General features: G+C 37.0%; 1 protein-coding gene across 8 annotated transcripts in view; it reads right to left on the bottom strand.

Moving 5' to 3' along the window:
- Positions 1–3435: 3435 nt before the first annotated feature.
- Positions 3436–17627, bottom strand: part of LOC127634560 (5'-AMP-activated protein kinase subunit gamma-2-like) — an 81596-nt gene continuing 67404 nt past the window's right edge. For all 8 annotated transcript variants that reach the window (XM_052114169.1, XM_052114173.1, XM_052114170.1 and 5 more), the window contains 8 exons: positions 12392–12437; positions 12249–12303; positions 10298–10424; positions 9693–9858; positions 7679–7716; positions 7413–7559; positions 6446–6539; positions 3436–4751 (listed from right to left, as the gene is read on the bottom strand). In XM_052114169.1, the coding sequence (XP_051970129.1) occupies positions 4714–4751; positions 6446–6539; positions 7413–7559; positions 7679–7716; positions 9693–9858; positions 10298–10424; positions 12249–12303; positions 12392–12437 (711 nt within the window). In that variant the 3' untranslated portion in view covers positions 3436–4713. The remainder of the gene's footprint in view (positions 4752–6445; positions 6540–7412; positions 7560–7678; positions 7717–9692; positions 9859–10297; positions 10425–12248; positions 12304–12391; positions 12438–17627) is intronic.

The following is a 17627-nucleotide window of genomic DNA, read 5'->3' as shown; positions in this document are numbered from 1 at the left end:
CGATCAGATTGATATATTAATACGCTTTAAGTGATGTAATTCAAGAGCAAAAAGCACAAGATCAAGCTATCCGACGAGTCGGCTGTCACTACTGTTATCGCCGTTGAGAAAGAGATCCTTATGGATTTAAGGACATCTATGGACCTGAGATGTTCTGCATGACTGTGTGATTGCTTAATTTATTAATCATGAAAGGAGGACTGATTTTCACTTCAAGTAAATTGGTAAGTGCTTATTGCATTGTTATAGCAACATCAGGAGTTGTAAATTAGGCTGCTGGAGCATTCAGTGTCGGATCAAGTTTTGAAAAGTAGTGCTGCATTCCAACTCGGAAAGGCAGATTTTACAACTTCCTACAAGGAAAAGTGCACTGGAATGCATCTTGAAGTCAGAATTACAACTTGTAGGCTCGAGCAGACATTTCGCCGAGATGCAGGTGCATGATGTCACACAAACATGTCAACACTCAGGGAGATTTACAAAGTAAGTGAGAAACATTCACTTTATTAATTAATATCGATAAATGAGTTAGTTTCCACATTACATGATATTAAAGCTTGTTTAACAAACGCCTGCAGAAACAGGTGTATAAAACATTATAATCTCTTTTGATAATCGTACACCTGAAGCACAAATGCTAGCGCTGCAGCATTGTTTATCAGTTGGGTTGCTAGGAGACATCTCTAATGAGAGTCAAACCGCTGCTAATCTAACGGGAGCGCTGCAGTTACGAATATCAGGGAATGGAATGCATTAATGGTCGAAGATATCAAATCAGAATATCCCACATCCAACTTGAATGGAACGCAGCATAACAGTGTACCCTGACAAAATGAAATTTATTGCAAGCAACATTTAAATTGCAAATATTATTTGATAAATCATAATGAGATACTTAGTCATATCATTGAGATTAAAATGTCAAAATTATGAGATAATAAAATGGAAACACTACAATAAGGTTCCGATTGTTAACATTAGTTAACAACATTAGTAAAAATGAACTAACAATGAATAATACTTTAACTGCTTACAGCATTTAATAACCTTGGTTAATATTAATTTCAACATATTGGCTACTAATACATTTTTAAAATCAAAAGTTGTATATGTTAACATTATTTAATGCACTATGAACTAACAATGCACAGCTGTTGTTTTATTAACAAACATTAACTTAAATGAATATATGCTGTAAAAAATATGTATTGCTATTTGTTTGTTTATGATAGTCTACCTAAAGCATTAACTAATGTTAACGAACGACTGGAACCTTATTGTAAAGTGTTAACAAAAAATTAGATAGTAGCCTAAATCATAATTATGAGATTCTAAGTTATAATTATTAGATGAAAAGTAGAAATGTTGAAATATTAAGTCATAATTATGAGATAGTATGTCATAATTATGATATAAAAGTCATAATTTTGAGATAATAAAAAAAAACATTATTATGAAATACTGTAAGTCAATTACGATAAAGTCAGAATTATGACTTTATCTCAATATTAGGACTACTATCTCATAATTTCAATTTCAATCTCATAATTATGATTTAATATATCATAATTTCACTTTTAAGGTCATAAATTATGATTTAGTATCCCAGAAGTAAATCTCTGATGTGTCTGTTTGATCTTTTTCATCTGGAAAGCATTTAACTAACATCTGATAAACATCTTTAAAAAAAATATATGATTTACAAACCATTTACAAATCATAAACTCCTCAAATACATCTTATTAATGTCTTATTGACATTCGAGACATTGACATACATATTGCAGATAAGCAAATTATGTTAAAAATATCAGGAATCTCATAATTACGATGTACTATCATATAATTTGCACTTTTAAAATTATAATCATGACTTTTTGTCATAAACAAGACTTGGAATCAAATATTTATGTTTAATATCTCATAATTATGACTGAATCTAACAATTATCATTTTTATCTCATAAATATTATGTAGTATCTCATAATTATGAAACACTTTTCTGATTTTCCAATGTTGTGGAAATGGGCTTCCATTGTGGTCAGGACTGTGTGAGCATTCTGTTAAACAGTTACTTATAATACTGAAAAAAACTGCAGTGATTTAAGGCAGAGGTCATCAAAGAAGCATGATTAATACGTCTTGTTAGTTTATTGACAACTAACAGTGTCTTCAGGTGAAGAACATTCAATGTCTAGAAAACAACACTCATAGTTAGTATGCACAGGGTAACAGAGACAAAATTACTTCCCAGATTAGCACTTAAATACAGTAGTGTTGCTTTGAGGGAGTAGTGTTCAGTGTTTCTCTGGCAGGTGACTCGTCACGTGATCTGCCACTCCTGTACCTGGCAGCAGCTCTTGGCAGTTCGCTGATCTATGTATCTACCATCACTTGAAAAACAAATGATGAATATTTAATGATGTATTTAAATGTATTAATACTATATATCAAATTGTATTTTATATAAGCCTTTTTACAAACCATATGTAGAATGAATATGAATGTTGACAGGCCTAACCATTATACGTTTACTGCCACTTCGAAATCAACTGAGGAAATTCAGTAGCATCTGGCCGAAATGTAAAATAGCCCAAATTTTATTAAAAAAAAATAAATTAAATAAATAAATATATATATATATATATATATATATATATATATATATATATATATATATATATATATACACACACTATGTATTATTATGTATTTTAATATTGATTAAGCAAAATGTAAATGCTTTGCTTTAAATACAACTATTATGCCTATTATTGAATAGGCCTACAGTACATATACTATTTATTATATATATATATATATATATATATATATATATATATATATATATATATATATATATGCCTAAGACCTTTGCACAGTACTGTATATATATATATATATATATATACACACACACACACACACACACACACACACACACACACACACACACACACACACACAGTACCCCGCAAAGCACTCCACTGAACATCGTGTCACATTACATAAAGAGACAGGAGCAATTGAAACCGCCTAAATAGATAGAAGAACTGTGTCCAGCTGTACCTAGGAGAATTGGTGCTATTTTGAATGCAATGGTGTTCACACCGAATATTAATTTAGATTTTTTTTATGTTTACTGGACTTTGTATGACAAGTGAAAACTATTTATTTCATTATTTTTGAAGACATCCTCACTATGCAATTTTTTTTTACAAGTGCCTAAAACTTTTGCACAGTACTGTGTGTGTGTGTGTATATTAGTAGGCCTATATAAAAATACAGTACATGAAACCAAATAAATACATTAATTTTGAATGAGACTCTACTTGGAATAAACCTCGCTGGCATGCCATTTGGGTTCTGAATCTACTGGCTGGTCAACTTTTTAATTATTTGCAAAGCATTGAAATACAAAAATAGTTACAGAGACTTGATTTATTCTCTTTTATTTAACTGTAAAATAAAAAAAGGAATCTAAAGCCTGATGTGCATTTATCTATGGACATCACTGTCTCATGATGACAGTATCAATAACATATCGGCAAAATGATGAGAACCAAAACAAAATGTGAAATATTACAAACACTGACTGAATACACAGAAAAATAGACCTTTCTCTGGCACTTATAGTCTTCTCGAATAGAAGCTCAGCGTGCTTGGACAGTACAATTGATAGTCACAATTGAGTTCTGTTGCCTCATGGACAAAAACAATGTGGGATTTTAAGGTTGAATTCATTGAACATCAAGTCATTGATCAACACGGTTTTACTGCATAGGGGCTTAAAATTATTTCCATCTCACACTTTCAAAAATTGTTAAATATAAATAATAAAAACATATTAAAAATGGTCTTTTACAGCATAATTTCAGAAGCATCAAGACCTAACCATTTTAGCCAAGTGAAGAAAATTAGAGCTCTGTAATAAATAGAATTAGTTAAATAATTATTTAGATATTTTTTTGGTTTTAAACAACATTCGTTTTGATATATTTTAACATTCATTTATTCTTGTTCGATTGGAAACCAGTAGTGGGCGAAAACAGGTGGACAGAAGGCACCATAAAAAGATAGAGAGAAAACCACTTGTGTCTGGTTGGGGGGATATTTGTACTAAAGCAGATAATGAGCAGACCCTAAATTCAGGAGTAGACAAAAATACAATTATGTGAGCTGGGCACATAAGCCTAGTCTGAAAGTTCTATATACATGAGGGGAAAAACAGTCTATACATGCACTTGAATTCTGAAATTATTACTGAATGCCCAGCAATGCACAACCACCCTCCCTAAAGAGGCAAATATGGTACAGCCCATCGTCTATCTGCAGACCACTGTTCAAACACCAGATAGCGCAGTTTTAGGTCTAGCTAAAAGTATAGTTTATCATAGGGTATCTGCAGAAGCTTTAGTGTGATATAATATTCAGAGTTCACAGTAGCCTTCTGTATAAGAGATAATCCACCAGACTGCCCTTTATGGCCACTACATCCATCCATTTATCAGATAATAGACTCATCAACTGGTCAGTCCACCCAAGAAACCTCTTGCCCTTCAACAGCACACTTATAGCACAGGCCCATGGTCCTTGGTTTCATTCCTTCATCTTTTGACGTGGTCCATTCTTCTCCAAAGACTTCAGCGTCTCTATTCAGCCCTTCTCCAGTCTCCAAAAGCAATGTCACATGACCTAACAATCTCTACTCATGTCACTCAGTCTCTGCTTTGTTGTCCTTTCTGGTCATACCTGCACATGTAAAAAGGAAAGAGACGAGGGACTGTAAAAGGAGTGGTCTCTTTTTAGTTGCAGTACTGTTTATTACAGCATCTCACAAATATTTATAAAGGGTTGATCAATCCTAGAAATCTACCTTCCTTCCTACAGTTTATTTCTAGGGACTGAACATTTCAGTGCACTTGAACGAATTTGAGAATTGCCAACTCCCTGGCCAATGTCCTGACTAGTGATCTAGGGAGCTGACTAAAACGCACCTGGAGACACAGCCTTTGTTTTTCTGGGCCATTTGTGTTTAATTCAAATTAAACTTGTAAAGGTAAAAAAAAAAAAGTATGTCTCCAAGAGCAGGACAGAGCACCCTGGAATTAAAAACTTTATGCCTATCCACACAGGGCAGAATGTATTTTGATCCATGCATACTATTAGCAACATTAGCAGCATCCCATCTGCTACTTAAGATTCATAACACTTTTTCTCAGAAGTGATTAATATTCTGTGTTATAAATAATCGCCAACAAGGCAGACACACAACACACAGTAACCTCTCGGAATAGTTTACTGAAAAGTGCACATCTAATCATCTGACTTTGATATAGATGTCTGCCATGCATATATGTGCAATGTCAAGCAAATGGTTAGTATAACAAAAATTCTCAATCATATTCCATCAGTTAATATAATCATCTTGCTGAGATTACCTACTGCAGTGCGCTTGCTTATGTGCACACTAAGTGTATTTAAGTGTGCATGTTTTGAGAGGACAGAGTTGAAATGCTACAGGACACGATGCATCAGCAGACAGAGCCCTGCATTGGGAGGGGCAATGATGCACTGCAAGTGTCAGTCTCATTAAAGAGCACCTATTGTGGTTTTTCAAATATTTACCTTTCATGTAGTATGTTATATAGCTGTTTGTGAATGTAAAAAAGTCTGCAAAGTTTCAAAAATCAAAGTGCACGACAAATGGATTTATTGACTCCCAAAAGAAAGGACCGATTCTGAACACCTGAAACAAGTCCTTAGTAACTCCAAACTTACTTCTTGTATTAACCTATGTAATTTGGTAACAAAAAACCCACCTCTAGTCTTCATTGGATGCTCGTGAACAGCTTTGACCTGCCCTCAAACACTACACTAAGCGGTAGACCAATCACAACAGACTGGGACATCTGACCAATCAGAGCAGATTAGGCTCTCTGAAAGGAGGAGTTTAGAATAAATTCTTTAGAAAATATCATTGAACGAGTCATTTTTGACACTGGGAAAAAAATGGTAATGCTGCAATTTAAATTATGAGCAAATTCAAGTGTTTTTTGATCTCGGATACATGTAAATCTATTGTATGAAACCTTTACAACAAAATTAGGCACGTTTAAAACCTTAATAGGTGCTCTTTAATCAAAATCATATGCTGTGAATTGTGGGTGGGCGCACACACACACGCGCACACACCTTATTATGTCTATTACTCATTAGAATCAAAACAATTAAATCAAGATATTTCTGTCAGATGTCTAACTATGTGGTGGAAACAGAAGGCATTAGTAGATTAGCATCCTCAAAAACACATTTACTAGTAGTCAGGTAGAAGGTCATGCCCAGTTTCCATGACCCCATAACCAGTAGCTGTGGCTCAGGTGGGAGGGGGTGGTAGGATGAGGGTCCTGCAGAAAATGAGCTTTAGGAATACTGAGCATTTATACCTGCAGGGTTGAGAACAATTGCCTTGAGGATGTCCGACAGGGAAACGATGCCCACAATGCTGCCGTTCTCATCCACCACCACCAGCCTGTGCACCTGAAAGAAGACAGAAGGACATCTTTTGTACCAAGAGCAGCCCCAAGTATATCTTCTTTAGACAGAAGATAATATCTCCTCTTTATAAAAAACAAGAGTAGCTCTATAATATCTAGAACGCCAAGATCAGCTCTAGAATTTCTCCTATACAGTGATCTAGGGCAGCTCTAGAATATATTTAACCTAGAGCAGTTCTAAAATTATCTCCTATACACTGATCTAGAGCAGTTGTAGGATATCTATTACCTAGAGCAGTTCTAGAATAATATTGTAACCTAGAGGAGCTGTAGAGTATTTATAACATAGAGCATTTCTGTAATGATCTCTGTAGTAACCAAGTTCAGCTGTAGAATATCAATCACCAAGAGTGGGTGTAAAATTATTTCCTCTATAGTGACCTAGAGCAGTTTAAGTGTATCTTTCAGAACTGCTCTAGGTAATAAAGCACCTGTAATTATCTTCTCTATAGTGACTATTCTAGCAGCTCTAGAATATCTATGACCTAGAGGGGTTCTAGAGTTATCTCATCTGTAGTGACTAAGAGCAGCTGTAGAATATATATTATATATGATCCAGTATACTGATTACATAGAGCAGCTTTAGAATTATACATACATAAAGAAGATTATTCTAGAGCCGCTCTAGGTAATAGATATTCTACAACTGCTCTGGGAAATAGATATACTAGAGCTACTCTAAGTCAATATAGAGGTAACCTAGAGCAGCTCTAGAACATCTACAGATTACCTGCAGCGGCTAAATACTTATCATCTATAGTGACCTAGAGCAGCTCTTGAACATCTATTAACATGAGTGGCTCTGAAAAAGAACAGCTCTAGAATATCTTACTATTAAGATAGTAAGAAAGGTCACCTCAGCCTTGACTATCCGATCTAATATTGTCTCCAGTGCCTCAAATCTGTTACACTTCATGACTCCTTCAAAGTACTGTGACCTGTGCATCAATGCCTGTGTCACGCTAGCGTCCAGGTTATTGTATGTCTTTTCAGCAGCAAGATTCTAAAAACACAAACAAGACACAGATTGTCAAGAGTTCAGATTTAAAGAACTAAACATCTTTAGTCGTTCAAATAAAATAAAATAAAAAAAATAACAAAATAAATAGATAATATACTCACAATGACATCAAATTTGGAATAAATATCTACAACTTTTCCTGAAAGCAGAAAATGAAAACAAAGTAAATCTTGAGATTACAGTGAGAAGGTATATCTGTGTAACCTGCAGTCTTTAAGACTTGAGGTGTTTTCAGACCTGAATCGTTTGGAGCATTTGTTTTGGAACCTGGTTTTCTCCATTAGTTTGGTTAATTTAGGCATATATGAACACGGCAAACACACTCAGAGCACCAAAACAATCGGCCTGAGACCACCTGCACGAGGTAGTCTCGGTCTGATTGCAAACGAACTCTGGAGCTGTTCGCTTGTGATGAGAATGCAACCCTACCCAACAAACCAAACATTATCCCAATAAAAACCATGAGCATACTGTACCTAATGGATTTGCAGAGAGCAAAAATTGAAGTTCAACACGTCACTGTAATTCATAATCATGTATGTGGATATAGCTTTTGGTGACTACATAACTACAGTAAACATAACTGCATGTTTAAAATAGGAGTTGTTTAATCATTCCTGAGTTCATTTTAGTACGATTGTTTCTCGCTTTTGGATAGCGACAGAACAGACACAGGTAGGATGGCGTTTGCAACTTTTTAACAGATAAAAACCATCTTTACGTGGCTTGACTCTTTCTACTGTTTGTATGTGTGTGTGTGTGTGAGAGAGGGAGGGAGAGAGAGAGAGAGCTCTGTGTCTATGAGAAAAGGTACTTTTCAATGCAGAAATAATACAAAAGCAACTAATGATGTATAAAAATAACTATTATGTAAATTTTAGAACTCGTATCCATTCGAGTAACAGATCATGTTAGCTTGGCACGCAACCTCTGCGCATTCTGTACCATGCAGTGATGTTATTCATGACTAGGGCGTGACTAGGAATGTCATAAAATATCAATACATTGGATATTGATCAGCACATTATTTACTAGACTTGAGGTATCGATATTTTAACATTAGTCACCAATTAAATTAGGAGCCTAATTTGTGTGCTTTCCCATTCACTGTCAGTTGGCCTTCTGTTTAATGTAGTCTGGCCTAATCATTTTGGAAGACCACAAGGGGGTGATGTAACAGTTACTGTACTTAATACTAAGTTATTGTCACCTCTGTCACCCATACATTTGTGCAGCCAGTGTTTCACATGTTGTTTCATTATGGTATGGCCGATAAACAAATTGGAGACATTTGGGGACAGGGCAAAAGAAGCAAAGTTTGGAGTAATTTTGGATTCTTCGTTGATGGAGCTGGCCAATATCTAAATGTTGACATTGCATTGTCCACTGGTGCTGTAAACCAGAAATGTATAGTCCATTGTTTTGCTAACTGTTGCCTTTGAAGACCGGTTCATTTTGCTATGTTGTTGATTGTTAACTTTGGATAACGTATGAGGGACATTTTCTAGGGAAGGTTACATGGGCTCGGAGCCTATCGGCATACTAATACTTGCACATTCACAATCATATGTTAGCCTAAATTTAAGCAGGTTTAAAAAAAAATTGTAGTAGTAGTAGTATTGTTTTATTTTTTAGCTATGTTGGCCTATTTTTACAGCGTTTGATCGTGCAATTTACACAAATTGTTGTTATAATGTAAAACCTGACATGACAACTCAATAGCTTATTCACAAACAAGCAGGCTATTACAGCTCCATCTAGTGGTGTTTCAGCCTATGACACTGAATACTGGTAAGCCAGTATTGATGTAGAGTTAAATCCCTCAAAAATAGGTGAGGGGATAGTTTTCTCCCATGTGACTTTTATTAACACAGTTTTTGTCCATTTTGAAAAGCTGCTTTGTGAAAGGGCACGGAACCAGGAAAGAAAATGCAACATTGTAACAATTGTAGCCCCTGTTTTGGAACAAATCAAACAAGCTACAGGTCTGAAAACAGCCTTAATAGCATCATAAATCTAGAAACATGTACTACACATATATTTTTTGCACAGGTTTATTTTAGGATAAATATGGACATTAAGGGGAAACTGTCGACTTTTACTCTTTGAGCTTACCCGACTCGTCCACCACGGGCAGCGCTGACACCCGCCTTTTCACAAAGATGCTTAGTGCTGTGATGATAGGTGTATCAGGGTGAATGAAGGCGATGTTGCTGTAGGTCCCAATGCTCAGCTCCTCCAGTGTCTGCTTCATAAAGGCAGGCTTTGGCATCTCGCACACCTGAGCCCCACAAGTACAAACTACTGAGTCTATTTTGGACTTCAGAATAGATTAATCATGCTAAAAAAATCATAGCTAGCCTGTGGAATAATCTTTGATGTCTGCCCAACTGCATTTTGCAAATGAAACATTTTAAAGCTCAAGATTCTTATTTGTAAATTTATGTGTTGTGAAAATTCTATACAGGGCACTTTCTTACATCATTTATTGAACCCAAACACATACACACAGCCACTAAACATGCCAATTAACATACATGTATAACAATAAAACAAAACTAGATTTTTAAGAATATGTTGTGCTTTTACTGTCCTCCACTACACATTTTTTATTTCTCTTGCACACAGTTATAGTAACAGGGGACAAACACATTTCAATGCCAGCCCAGTTGAGCAAACAACATATCAACTTGAAATTTGACTTTTGAAACAGCACTTACAAACAGCTGAAGGAATTTCAGGATCCTCTTGTGCGTCAAAATATAAAGTGCATTTCCACTAACGGGGTCGATGACTGGCAACCTGTGGATCTTGTTTTTGATCAGTGAATACACAGCATCAAATATGCTGAAACACACAAGGCACACAAACACAGAGAAAGTCGATTTCACTACAGTGACCACGTGAATGCCATCCCATATGTGTATGACTTACTTTCGTCTGCTGAACAGAAAAGAAAATCTCAGCTCTGCAGGTCCTTACAATGCAAGCGAATGGTGACCAGACCTTTGAAGTTCCAGAAAGCACATATACCGTAATTTCCGGACTATAAGCCGCAACTTTTTCCCCACGCTTTGAACCTCGCGGCTTATACAATGACGCGGCTAATATATGGATTTTTCCCGCTTTAAAATTTTATCAAAAAAAAAAAAAAACATTCGGTGACGTGCTGAGTTTTTTGGCAGCGTGAAGCTTTCATTAGACCAATGAAATTGCCGAACGGGTTAAGGTCAAAACAACTGTTTTTGTTTACTGTTTAGATTACATCGAGCGCGCTCAAACTTCCCATCATTCTGATTACGGTAGTCATTTTGTCACCCTCAAGACACGGAGAAATGCATATGATGCTGCTTTCAAGTTGAAGGCGGTTGATCTGGCTGTTGGAAAAGCAAATAGAGCTGCTGCACGGGAGCTTGGTCTTAATGAGTCGATGATAAGACGTTGGAAACAGCAGTGTGAGGAATTGACTCAGTGCAAAAAGACAACTAATCTGAGGCTATTCAACTCCGACACCGAAAGAGATGACTTCAGTGGTTTCAGTGCACAGGACGAGGAAGATAGTGACCAATGACTTTCTTGGTAGGCTACTGTTTACTGCAAATGTTTTATTACAAGCCGTGTGTGGCAGCGGGGGCGTGGTCAAGCGCCCGTCCGGGAGAGAAAAGCTGTAAGAGCACTTACACCTGCGCTAAATTATGTCTAACACCGGTGTCTAATTTCAAGTGCCCTGCTTCACGTGTCCTTCTTGGGAAAACTGTCACACGGTGACAAATTAGACACCGGTGTTAGACATAATTTAGCTCAGGTGTAAGCGCCTTACCGCTTTTCTCTCGGACGGCGCTTGACCACGCCCGCTGCCACACCGTGTTTCGTTAAAGCCTATTTATTTTTGTTACAAGCCGTGTTTCGTTAAAGCCTGAGTAAAGTTTCAATGTACCGGTAGGCACCTGCGGCTTATAGACAGGTGCGGCTTATTTATGTTTAAAATAATATTTTATTTAAAAATCAGTGGGTGTGGCTTATATTCAGGTGCGCTCAATAGTCCGGAAATTACGGTACAACTCCAGTGGTTAAATCCATGCTTTCAGAAGGAATATAATAGGTGTGGGTGAGAAACAGACCAATGTTTAAATAATATTTATTATAAATTCTCCTCCCTGTGATATGCACAAAGAACGCAAATCAACAAAAACACAAGAAGCAGAACACTTAGGGAAGAAAAGTGCTTTAGTAAACTGAAGGTAAAGGTGGAGATTTATAGTAAACAAGGACATAAATAACCCCCTCCCCCCATCACTTCTGAAGATATGGATTTAACAACTGGAGTTGTATGGATTATTTTTATGATGGCTTCATGTGCTTTTAAGAGCTTCAAAGGACTGGTCATCATTCATTTGCATTGTATGGACCTAGAGAGCTGAGATATTCTTCTAAAAATCTTTGTTTGCGTTCAGCAGAAGACACATCTGGGATGGCATGAGGGTGAGTAAATGATAAGAGAATTTTCTTTTTTGGGTGAACTATCCCTTTAAAGAAGGCTCGCTATATGATGTACAATAAAAACCTGGAGCGAAAAGGCTCCTTTTTGTCATATAAAATCAGCCAAAAGGAATTCCCATAATAAGGCATAAAATAATTACTGTGTGTTGATGTAATAATGAAATTGCTTACCTTGCATCTGGAGATATGTTCACTAAAGGCTTAAATGTTTCTTGTAGATAAAGCTCTGTTGGTAGAAAAAAGGAAAATAATGTTAATATAGAATGCAAACAGTAGCGCAGCACCTAAAATAATAAGGCATTAGGATATCTTACCTCTCCAAGTTTCAATTTTATGCTCCTCAAGCTCATAAATTTGTACCTGGACCAAAACAAGAGAATTTTTAATATATAAAGTATAAATAATATTCTCATAATGCTTGAATAATTTATCCCCCTTGCATTACAGTAATCAGATGGGTGCTTAAATGTAAAAAATAAATACAATGGGTGTGTGTGTGTGTGTGTGTGTGAGTGTGTGTATAATATATATATATATACACACACACACTCACCTAAAGTATTATTAGGAACACCATACTAATACTGTGTTTGACCCCCTTTTGCCTTCAGAACTGCCTCAATTCTACATGGCATTGATTCAACAAGGTGCTGAAAGCATTCTTTAGAAATGTTGGCCCATATTGATAGGATAGCATCTTGCAGTTGATGGAGATTTGTGGGATGCACATCCAGGGCACGAAGCTCCCGTTCCACCACATCCCAAAGATGCTCTATTGGGTTGAGATCTGGTGACAGTGGGGGCCATTTTAGTACAGTGAACTCATTGTCATGTTCAAGAAACCAATTTGAAATGATTCGAGCTTTGTGACATGGTGCATTATCCTGCTGGAAGTAGCCATCAGAGGATGGGTACATGGTGGCCATAAAGGGATGGACATGGTCAGAAACAATGCTCAGGTAGGCCGTGGCATTTAAACGATGCCCAATTGGCACTAAGGGGCCTAAAGTGTGCCAAGAAAACATCCCCCACACCATTACACCACCACCACCAGCCTGCACAGTGGTAACAAGGCATGATGGATCCATGTTCTCATTGCGTTTATGCCAAATTCTGACTCTACCATCTGAATGTCTCAACAGAAATCGAGACTCATCAGACCAGGCAACATTTTTCCAGTCTTCAAATGTCCAATTTTGGTGAGCTCTTGCAAATTGTAGCCTCTTTTTCCTATTTGTAGTGGAGATGAGTGGTACCCGGTGGGGTCTTCTGCTGTTGTAGCCCATCCGCCTCAAGGATGTGCGTGTTGTGGCTTCACAAATGCTTTGCTGCATACCTCGGTTGTAGCAGTGGTTATTTCAGGCAAAGTTGCTCTTCTATCAGCTTGAATCAGTCGGCCCATTCTCCTCTGACCTCTAGCGTCAACAAGGCATTTTCAGCCCACAGGACTGCCGCATACTGGATGTTTTTCCTTTTCACACCATTCTTTGTAAACCCTAGAAATGGTTGTGCGTGAAAATCCCAGTAACTGAGCAGATTGTGAAATACTCAGACCGGCCCGTCTGGCACCAACAACCATGCCACGCTCAAAATTGCTTAAATCACCTTTCTTTCCCATTCTGACATTCAGTTTGGAGTTCAGGAGATTGTCTTGACCAGGACCACACCCCTAAATGCATTGAAGCAACTGCCATGTGATTGGTTGATTAGATAATTGCATTAATGAGAAATTGAACAGGTGTTCCTAATAATCCTTTAGGTGAGTGTATACAGCCGTGGCCAAAAGTATTGGCAGTGAGATAAATGTTGTGTTTCGCAAAGATTTCTGCTTCAGTTATTGTGGTGTTGTTTCACATTGTTTCTAGATTATTGTGCAAAATTTTCAGATGCATTGCTTCTAAGCTTCATTGGCAAAAATCTAAAATTTCAAAGTTTTTTGGCCCTGGCACAAAATGTCCAGCTAACATAATTTCACTAAACATATCAGCAGCACCTGGGAAAGTGTGAATGAGTACTAGTCAGGTGAAATCACTCTATTGATTGCTATAAAAGGAGGGAAGAAGTGCCTCTAATCATTGTGTTCTTGTTTGCAATGGTTACCTCTAAAAAAAGACATGCAGCCATCATCGCTTTGCATCTAAAGGGCCTCACATGCAAGGAAATTGCTGCAAAGAATATTGCACCTGAAAGATTATTTACTGGATCATCAAGAACTTCAAGGAGAGAGGTTCAACTGCAGTAAAGAAGGCTTCAGGACATCCCAGATTGTCCAGCAAGCACCAGAACCATCTCCTCCTGAGGAGTCAGCTACGGAATCGTGTCACCAACAGTGCAGAGCTTGCTCAATATTGGCAGCAGGTTGGTGTGAGTGTATCTGCACGCACAGTGAGGCGAAGACTTTTAGACAATGGCCTGGTGTCAAGAAGAGAAGCAAAGAAGCCATTTCTCTCCAAGAAAAACATTGAGGACAGACTGAAATTCTGCAGGAAGTACAAGGATTGGACAGCAGAAGACTGGTGTAAAGTTATTTTCTCTGATTAAGACAGATAGTCCAGAGAAGAAAAGGAACATACTACCATGAGTCCTGTGTCGTGCCAACAGTGAAGCATCCTGAGACCATCCATGTGTGGGGTTGCTTTTCATCCAAGGGAGTGGGCTCTCTCACAATTCTGCCCAAATACACTGCCATGAATAAAGAATGGTATCAAAACGTCCTGCAAGAGCAACTTCTCCCAACGATCCAGGAGCAATTTGGTGATGATCCGTGCAATTTACAGCATGATGGAGCACCATATCACAAGGCAAGAATGATAATGAAATGGCTCGGAGACCATGACATAGACATTTTGGATCAGTGGCCAGGCAACTCACCGAATCTTAATCCCATAGAGAACCTGTGATCAATCCTCAAAAGGTGAGTGGACAAGCAGAAGCCCACAAATGATCAACTACAAGCACTAATAAGGTAAGAATGGATCGCCATCAGTCAGGATTTGGCCCAGAAGCTGATAGAACAAGGGTCAACACTGTAAATATTGACTCTTTACATATATTTAATGTTTTTGCCAGTAAAATCCTTTAAAACTTATGAAACACTTATCATTGTTTTCCAGAATACCATAGAAACCTGTGAAAAAATAATATACAAATACTGAAGCAGCAAACTTTGCAAAACACAAAAATCACATTGGTCCTAAAAATGCTTCATTTTCTATGAGCAAAATATAATTTCATATTTATTACTGTTAATTTGAGGTGTAATATGATATGCTCTTTTTATATCTCTTGACCCATGTACATTTCACACAAAAGTCTACTCGTTTTGTGCAATGGATTTCTTGAACTGCAAAAAAGTAATCTGGTACAAGTGTAGTTCCGACCATTAAGGCTAAAAGTGAGAATTCTGACGGAGTGAAAGTGAAAGATCAACTAAGCATCAGGCTTCCCATCAGGGCTCCAATTAAGCAGCCACCACACTGCTGATGTAGGGCAACATCTAAACCCACATGACCAATCATGAAAGGAGGGATGAACAGGGAATGCACAGGCTCCTGGTTCCATATGTTAGCTAATGTTTACTGTGGGCATGAGTGCTTGCATGCGTGTATGCACTTTTCAGTGTGTGATAATGACCAATGGGAGAGGAAACTGGGTCAATGCTGAAGCTCATGATTTCTTGAAGGATTTGGAGAGGAATGATGGGAAGAGCTAGTGAGCATGGTGAATTAGGAGCTTGTGACAATGTTTAAAGGGGACACATTCTACACTTTTTGTAACTAGAATGTATTTAATGTATAAATAATGTATAAAACTATAATGTTAGTCAAGGTTTCACAGTTGTAATTTAGTGTTAACTAGCCCATTTAATTCAGACAGCGTGTGAGCACTTTCCGTTTTTGCAACTGCACCGCTAAGACCAAGGTGTAAATTACCTGTTATTATTGGCTGACCTCTTCGCAATGACGTTCATCAGATTTGGGGAAGTTTCCAAATACTGAATAGGTGTTGATATGTAAATTTGGGTGGTCATATGTTAATGTAGTGATAATTCTGACATCAAATCATTTTGCAGCTTACTTGCCATAAATGTTGCACATGCACATTAACTAATTAAGCCACAGTTGTGCATTTGTTCTAAACACAGGAAGAAGCATTCTCAACTGCTTCCTGTCACTGAAGAAAGGAACTGATGTTCCTGTCATCATAAATAAGTGGGGATGATGCTCTATTCAGCGTAATTGTTGGGTTTCTCTGCGCTTTCATAAATTCCCATATGAATCTATATGAATTCACATTGAGAACAAAAGAGGGCTTGGGAGCATAATACTATTGAGGAGCAGGAGAATTTTTACTGTGGATTTGAGGCTTGGAGTCATACACTAAAATCTGACAACCCATCATCAGATTACAGCAGAATAACTACAAAAATGATGTGAGCAAAAAAAGCAGTTCATTTTCTAGTTGCCTCTATTGTAAAACCTAAATGACTTTGTATTGCAAGCACAAATCTTTGGAGAGATTGTCAGCACAAAAGTCCAACAAATAATGAAGGAGTGTTTTTGGATGGGTGCTGGATGACTAGTGGAGCTCTGCAGGGTATTTTAAATGACGTAAACCTCAAATAAAGACTCATTTCTATAAACAGCCCATCTGCCAGCTTGCAAAGCTAAATGTAGAAATGTATATAAGATGTTTACCTATGATGCAAGGTGCATTAAATGAAAGTGAATGGTGGCCAGACATTTGAAGGTCCAAAAAGCATATAAAAGGCATCATAAAAGTAATCCAGTAGTTTAATCCACGTCTTCTTAAGCGATATATGTGATAGTGATCAATAGATCAATATTCAAGTCCTTTTTACTATAAAATATTATCCCTACCCAGAAGGTGGCAATATGCACGAAGAATGCAAATTGCCAAAAACATAGAAAAAGAATGTGAAAATGAAAGTGGAGAGTTACAGTAATACATGACTTAAATATTGATCTGTTTAATCACCCATCTTATTGCTTCAGAAGACATGGATTAAACTACTGGAGTGGTATGGATAAAACATTTTCTGTCTTTAAATGCTTTATGCACCCTCAAAGTTCAGGCCACAACTCACTTGCATTGAATGGACAAACAGATCTAAAAATCTTAATTTGTGTTTAGCAGAATAAATAAAACCATACACATCTAGGATGGCATGAAGGTGAGTAAATGTTGAGAATTTAAATTTTGGGTGAATTATACCTTTAACTAACTATAAATAACATGGAACGTTCTCTTTAAACTGTAACCATGACAGTAATTGACCTTAAAGAGGAAACTCACCATAGAACACAGTTTAGACTAATGCCCACAGGGTTGGGAGTACTTTTAAAATGTATTGCACTACAGATTACATGGTGTAAATGTAATTTGCAATGTATTCCATTAGATTACTCAAGGCCAGTAACATAATCTAAATACTTTGGATTATTTCTTAGCAATGGCAGATTTTTCACTTGTTTTGACTACAAAACATATTAAAAATACCTTATATCTTATGATGTGTGGCTTTAAAAT

Source organism: Xyrauchen texanus, chromosome 41 (assembly GCF_025860055.1).
Source record: "Xyrauchen texanus isolate HMW12.3.18 chromosome 41, RBS_HiC_50CHRs, whole genome shotgun sequence".
NCBI lineage: Eukaryota > Metazoa > Chordata > Actinopteri > Cypriniformes > Catostomidae > Xyrauchen > Xyrauchen texanus.
Note: the sequence above shows the minus strand (reverse complement) of the source record. Positions and strands in the feature narration are given on the sequence as shown.